General features: G+C 49.2%; 1 protein-coding gene and 1 long non-coding RNA gene across 2 annotated transcripts; one reads left to right on the top strand and one right to left on the bottom strand.

Moving 5' to 3' along the window:
- Positions 1 to 310: 310 nt before the first annotated feature.
- TP53I3 (tumor protein p53 inducible protein 3) lies at positions 311 to 6,334 on the bottom strand. Its single transcript, XM_061168750.1, has 6 exons — positions 6,298 to 6,334; positions 5,864 to 6,006; positions 3,927 to 4,194; positions 2,538 to 2,750; positions 1,442 to 1,638; positions 311 to 656 (listed from the first exon to the last, which is right to left on the bottom strand). Exons 2-6 carry the CDS (start codon positions 5,999 to 6,001, stop codon positions 474 to 476), a joined length of 999 nt encoding a protein of 332 aa, XP_061024733.1. The 5' UTR covers positions 6,002 to 6,006; positions 6,298 to 6,334; the 3' UTR covers positions 311 to 473.
- Positions 2,596 to 5,494, top strand: LOC133074781 (uncharacterized). Its single transcript, XR_009697234.1, has 2 exons — positions 2,596 to 2,674; positions 5,200 to 5,494. It is a non-coding gene; the product is annotated as an uncharacterized LOC133074781 (long non-coding RNA).
- Positions 6,335 to 6,558: the final 224 nt, after the last annotated feature.

A 6,558-nucleotide genomic window follows, 5' to 3' on the forward strand; every position in this document is an offset into this window, starting at 1 on the left:
AGTTGCCGGAGAGGGCGGGGACTAGAGTGGGGTCCGGGCCTGCGGGGCGAGCGCTGCTGTGCGGGGGACGCGTGGGTGTGCCTGGGCCCCTGACAGTGCAAGAAGCCGAGCCTGCAGGGTTCTGGCTGATTGGGTCGTGGCCGACGCTGTACTCCGTACCCAGAATCCCTGGCGCTGGCGTAGCCCCCGAAGTTCAGCATCAGCTGACCGGGCTTCTTCTGTAATCCTCTCGGCGATGCCCGTCCCGACTCCCACCTCACCCCCACCCTGACCGCCCCAGTCCACGCGCCACTCTTCAAGTACACTCTTTATTTCCTTAGACCGGCTTTACACTGATCATTTGAGGCTGGGAGAGGAATAGGGGATTACAGGCGAGCCTGGTGTAGCACCCGGTCGCCTGAGTACTGTGAATTTTCTCCAAGTTTGCTCTTGGAAGACCTGAAGTAGCCTTGTCCTGTACTGCCCCTCCTCCTTCAGTGGGGCAGCTCCAGGACGATTTTGCCCACATTCTTGTTAGTCTCCATGTACGCATGGGCTTCTTGGATTTCAGTTATGGGGTAGACTCTGTCCAGAACCGGCAGTAAACGTTGAGGGTTCCCCGTGGAGAAGTGGGGCAGAATTTGCTCTGTGAAAGCCTTCACCAGCATCTGCTTGTACTAAGATAAGGAAAAGGAGACCATCAGCCTGGACAGAGGCCTTACCTTGCCACTCCCCACCCTGCTTAGTCTTTCTGCTTTCTCTGAAACTTGTACACATCTGAAAAGTCACACAGGGTATGTAATCCCTTCACTACCAGCATGTATGTGCATGCCCCTAGATTTGCAAGCTCTGTTCTGTCCCAGATAAAGACCAAAGCTTGGAGAAAATATCAGTGTCACTGAAAGCTGAAGGGCTGTTTTTAAATAAAGACTTCCAAGCAGGAGGCAGCCACAGACAGGACTTAATATAGGCTCAATTCAAAACGGATGCTTAACCTCTGCTATCCCCCAGCAGGTGTGAAACCCTGTTACGAAACTCCCAAAGCTGGCACCTGCTGGAATGCCACACAGAAAAGATTTCATGAATGTATAATCTGTTAAAGGTAGAAGCTTACTAACCTTACTTACCTAAGAGGCTTTCTTAGCACACTGAGAACAGTTCTGCCTTTGAAAACAAAGTCTTGGAACTATTAGTAGTATTTCCTAATATGGTCAATGCTTTGTTCATTGTTATAAAGTTTACATAATACATTACCCTCTTTCCAAGATGTTGAGGCCTTTATCAACCAATTTTAATTAGTTCTGTGAAATTAGGTTACCTATTTATCCACAGAGGGGCAGGTTTCTATTAATACATAGGCTCTCTAACTTAATATATGATCTTACTTTCTCAGGATTATGTGAATGAATCACACTTTTATGGATCATAGTTAAATCACGTTTTCTTTTCACCCATCACTCACCTTTTTGTCCCTAGATCTTAGCAGACTGGTGATCAGACTTCCTCTTTTAAAAAGTAGCTTTGAAAACAGAGGCCCACTGATGTCAGCACCTCCCATCAGACCATAGAGAACCCAGCGACCATCAAGAGCCAGGCAGTTGACATTTTTCTCCCAGTAGGAGCCGCCTATGCAGTCTAGAATAAGGTTGACTCCAGCGCCTTTCACATGAAACACAGATATGTGATGCTAGTCAGACACAGAAAGCTTGGTGTAAAATAAGATTACATGGTATATTTGTGGAAATATGGGTATAAATAAATACAAGTGCAAGCAGTAAATCTATAGGTTGGAACTCAAAACATTGCTTATAGGAACATGGTTGTAAATGGAGTTTAGTTGGCTGAACTCTATTATACATGTGTGATATAGTTCATATTTTATGATCCCTGCCACAGCAGGAGGGAAATGGGGCAGCACCATGATCTGGTATTTCCCCTGACCTCCACGTAAGTAGAGAACCCACTGACACCCAGGGGAACAGGGGAGATCCACCCCAGGCTACAGGACAGGCTAGTCCATATCTAAGTTATCAAGTGTCTGAGCTGGGTTGCCTGAATCATGCCTTTGCTAGCTTTGTTTTCATCTCTCCTTTTTGACTCATGTGGAAAAATGGAGGGGGATGAGCCAAATATATGCAGATTCAGTTTCAGAATATAGAGGCATACACATCTACTCACCCATTTAGGGAGCTACCTACCCAAGCCTACTCTGACCAGCTCCAAACTGGTTTCTGTTCCGTGCCTCCTGTTAATTCACTGCAGAGTGGCTGGTTGGGAAAAAGAGGTCCTGAATAATTCCAGGCCAACTCTGTGTGATTATCCACTTTCTAAAAAGTGTATGAATCATATCACTTACAAGAATGCACAGGAAAATCATCTTAGTCCTAAATACTGCCTGCCTGTCTCCAGTGGTCAAACACCAGAGTACTAGAATTTGGCCTGGGCAGTTGTTGTGCTTTTAGCAGAGGGAAGACAGATCCAGAGGCAACTCTGAGGCTGGTGAGGATTTTATTTAATCATCTCTGAAACTCCCGCTGAATTGCAGAAGCTTTATTTACCTTTGCTGAATTTCAGTGTTGCTTCAGAAAAATCCTCTTCTTTGTAATTGAATCCAGCAGCTGCTCCGAGCTTTTCTGCCATTTGAAGCTTGTGCTGGGAGCCAGCTGTGACCAGAGGAATAGCTCCAGCCATCCGGGTAAGTTGGATGGCAGCTGTGCCCACACCACTTGCTCCTGCATGGATTAGCACAGAGTCTCCAGCCTGAACATTTCCTGCGACAGAAAGTACAGGAACCATTTTCTTTACTTTGCACCTGCTGCGCATTCTCCACATAGGCTTATTCTACCATGATCACCTGGCCCTGGGACCACCAAATGTCAAATCTCTGGCTGTTTGGAGAGAACATATTGACTTTTTGTCTTACTGCCTCTGGTCAGAGTGGGAAACAACTTTTGGAAGCAGTTATTAGCAGCCACATCCATAATCTCTGTTTTACCTATGAAGTAATACCAAAACATATCTCTGACCTATACCTGAATGAGTAAGAATAACCACCATTCCTGCTGTCACTACCTGAAGCCAGCCCCTCTTCAGTCTGAAACTGGCCTCCAGCTGGTCTCACAAATCCAGGCACCACACACAGCCACCAGGCTCCTCCTGAAATGGAACTTTCATTATGTCACTTTCTCCTCAAAATGTCAAGTGGCTCTTGATTGGCTTTCGTGTCAAGTCCAGATAGCCTGCCATTTAAGGCCACCACAATCTAGTCCCAGTCTCATCTTTCATAAATTACAATTGTCATCCTTCACTTCTGAGTGAAGCAGCTGATCTCACCTTGACCCTCTTAGGCCACCTTGGTATGCCATCTGTCCATCACAGCTGTACCACCCTTCAAGGCCTTCTGTTCCAGAAAGCCTTCTCTGACCACCTTTGCCCACACCAACTTTTCCCATCTTGAGCTTCTATTGTAGTTAGAGACAGGGCCACCCTTCCAAACACTGTGGTTGTCTTGCCAGTTACACTGAGTTCCCCAAAGCCAGGGACCCTCATGTAAGCTCTTTGCTGGCCTCAATGGGATTGGGGAGGAATTAAAGAGTTGATTGAATGGCTCCTTCTGCTGTGCTAGGGCTCCCAGAGAGAAGCTTAGCATGACTGAGAAGCTGGGACTACTGCTGGGCTTACAGTGTGAAGATGTGCACAGGCCTTTCATCCAGCGCTTTCCAGGTTTTCTATGTGCTAACCATGATTTTCAGCCTCAATATTGCTGCACAGTATGAGGACCTGATACTACTGATGGTACAGTAGGCTGAGGTGCTGGGGTTGGGTGTGGCTCAGTGGCCAGATCAAAGCTGCCCTGCAGGACTGTTGGGTTTTGAGGTGGCTGAGTCGTGAAGAAATTGAACCATGCTTTATGGAGTGAGCATGAGGTAGGGTGGGGTGGTCCTTACCCAAGAGATGTAACAGTTGGAAGGCGGTGAGCCAGGCCTCTGGGATGGCTGCAGCCTGGGGCATGGTCAGTCCTGCCGGGATGGGCATGAGGAGCCCTTCAGGGACAGTGACATACTGAGCCTGGCCCCCGCTAGGCAGCAGAACCATGGCTGGGTCCCCAATCTTCCAGTGTCCCTGGCAGCCAGGCCCCTGCTCTGCCACGTGTCCAGATGCCTCGAGTCCCAAAATGTTGCTGGCTCCTGGGGGTGGGGCATACTGGCCTTGTCTCTGCAGAGAAAGGGTGCACTAAGTAGTAAACATGATCAGAAGTCTGTGTGTCACCATCCCTGGCCCTCTTCCCATAGCCCCTTTTTTTTTTCAAGACAAAGTTCAGGGTAAAGTTAGGTTTTTTAATTCAAGAAAAAAGAGAGGAGAGGTGATTTGTTTCATGCAAATAAGAGACTGTAGTTCCCATAATCAGTGGATGTCTAACTGGTAGAGTCCTTAGCTATTTCACTCATCTAAACCCCTTGTTTTACAAATGAAGAAACTGAGACCTGGGCAGGGAAATGCCTCGTCCTAGGTGGCAAAGCAAATTAATAGCAAGACTGTGAATAAAACCGTGGACTCCTTTTCTTTTTAATTTAATTTAATTAATTTATTTTTTTATACAGCAGATTCTTATTAGTTATCTATTTTATACATATTAGTGTATATATGTCAACCCCAATCTCCCAATTCATCCCACCAACACCCCTGAGCCCCCCCCCCCGCTTTCCCCCCTTGGTGTCCATACGTTTGTTCTCTACATCTGTGTCTCTATTTCTGCCTTGCAAACCATACTGTGGACTCCTTAATGATAGTTCTCATATATCAAGTGCCAGGCTCTGTACTCGCTCAACACAATCCTCAGAAGCCTCCAACCAGACGCTTGAGACCAGAGGGACTGAACTAGGAGTGTGCATCTGAACCATTTGAGGAGCTTTTTCAAAGTACACACGCCTGGGTCCTGGTCCTATTTATTTTGAATAAGTGCCCCCTGTGATTCTGGTGTACATTTCTTAATTCAAACAATGCAGCTGGCCTAGTTTAGTGCTTCAAAAAGAAGCCAGAAGAAAATTCTTAGAGTACTGCCCCCTGCCAGCTCTGGGACCCTCAGAGTGGAAGGAATACAGACTTTGGAGCCTTAAGACAAAGACCTCAATTTGAATCACAGTTCCCCTGGTTACTAGTGTGTGGCCTTGGGGGGCTTCCCTGGTGGCGCAGTGGTTAAGAATCTGCCTGCCATTGCAGGGGACACGGGTTCGATCCCTGGCCCAAGAAGATCCCACAGGCCACAGTGCAACTAAGCCCGTGCGCCACAACTACTGAGCCTGCTCTCTAAAGCCCGCGAGCCACAACTACTGAAGCCCGTGTGCCTAGAGCCTGTGCTCCACAATAAGAGAAGCCACCGCAATGAGAAGCCCGCGCACCGCAACGAAGAGTAGCCCCCACTGGCCGCAACTAGAGAAAACCTGAGCGCAGCAACGAAGACCCAATGCAGCCAAAAATAAATAAACTAGTGTGTGGCCTTGGGCTCATTGCTGAACCTCTCTGACCCTCAGTTTCTTTATCTGTCGAATACAAATGGTGAACAGGGCTCCCTGAGGAGTAAAGGAGATAGAGCAAGGTCTAACACGTGCACGCACACACACACCCTCAACAAATGGTAGTTCCAGTCTCCTCGTCTGGAAACCTGAGCAGACAATGGTTTGATGCAGGGTGGACTCTGCTGTGCACATACCCCTGTATTTTGTGTAAACAACGGAGGCTAAGTGGTTCTAGTTTCAGAACCCCCAGCACGCACATCATGATGAGCATTAATGGTAGTGCCCTAGGTCTTTCCTTCATCTCGTGAATGTTTATTGAAGAACCTGGAGTCCCGCCCAGTCCCAGCCGCTGCCAGACCCCTGGGTACCTGGAATAAGTCCGCCCGGTTCAGGGCGCTGGCTGCCACCTTCAGGAGGACTTCACCCTCCCCTGGGCTTGGCTTGGCCACTTCCTTCAAGTAAAGGTTTTCTGGTCCTCCCGGCTTATCAAAGTGCACAGCTAACATGTTCTCTGAGGACACAGGGTAGACCGAGGTTCTTTGAGGGGCGCAGCGACCCCTGCCGGCCAGCGGCCTCCCTCAGTCCGTCCGGCCCCCGCCCCCTGAGCTCCTTCCCGCGGGGCCCCTGCAGCCTCCGGACCGACCCCACGCGGAGGACACAGACTGGGACGAGGTGCAGAGAGGATGGCCGTGCGGGTTGGCTGCGGCGGAGCAGGAAGACACTGAAGAGCGTCAGGCAAGTTTCACTCCGAGTTGGAATCCCCCGGCCGCCCGGGTTACTGGAGCCCGTGAAAGTTACTTACTTGCTCCGGGTGGGCCCCTCTGCTGCTCCGGGTGACGCGGCGCGGTCCTCGGAGCAGAATCCTGGAGCAGTGGCGCTGCCTCGGCCACCACCACAATGGACGGCTAGACTCTGGGTAGTGCAAGCGGTGGGGCTGACCCTCCCCTTCTTCCTTCTCCTCCTTGCCCTTTAAAATGCAAAGCTAGTGGCGGCAAATCAGATTTTCTTTAACTTTGAGCCTCTGGAATCTAGTCTTTTTCTTGGTTTGGCGTGAAATGCTGTT

This window comes from Eubalaena glacialis, chromosome 14 (assembly GCF_028564815.1).
Source record: "Eubalaena glacialis isolate mEubGla1 chromosome 14, mEubGla1.1.hap2.+ XY, whole genome shotgun sequence".
In the NCBI taxonomy this organism is placed as follows: domain Eukaryota; kingdom Metazoa; phylum Chordata; class Mammalia; order Artiodactyla; family Balaenidae; genus Eubalaena; species Eubalaena glacialis.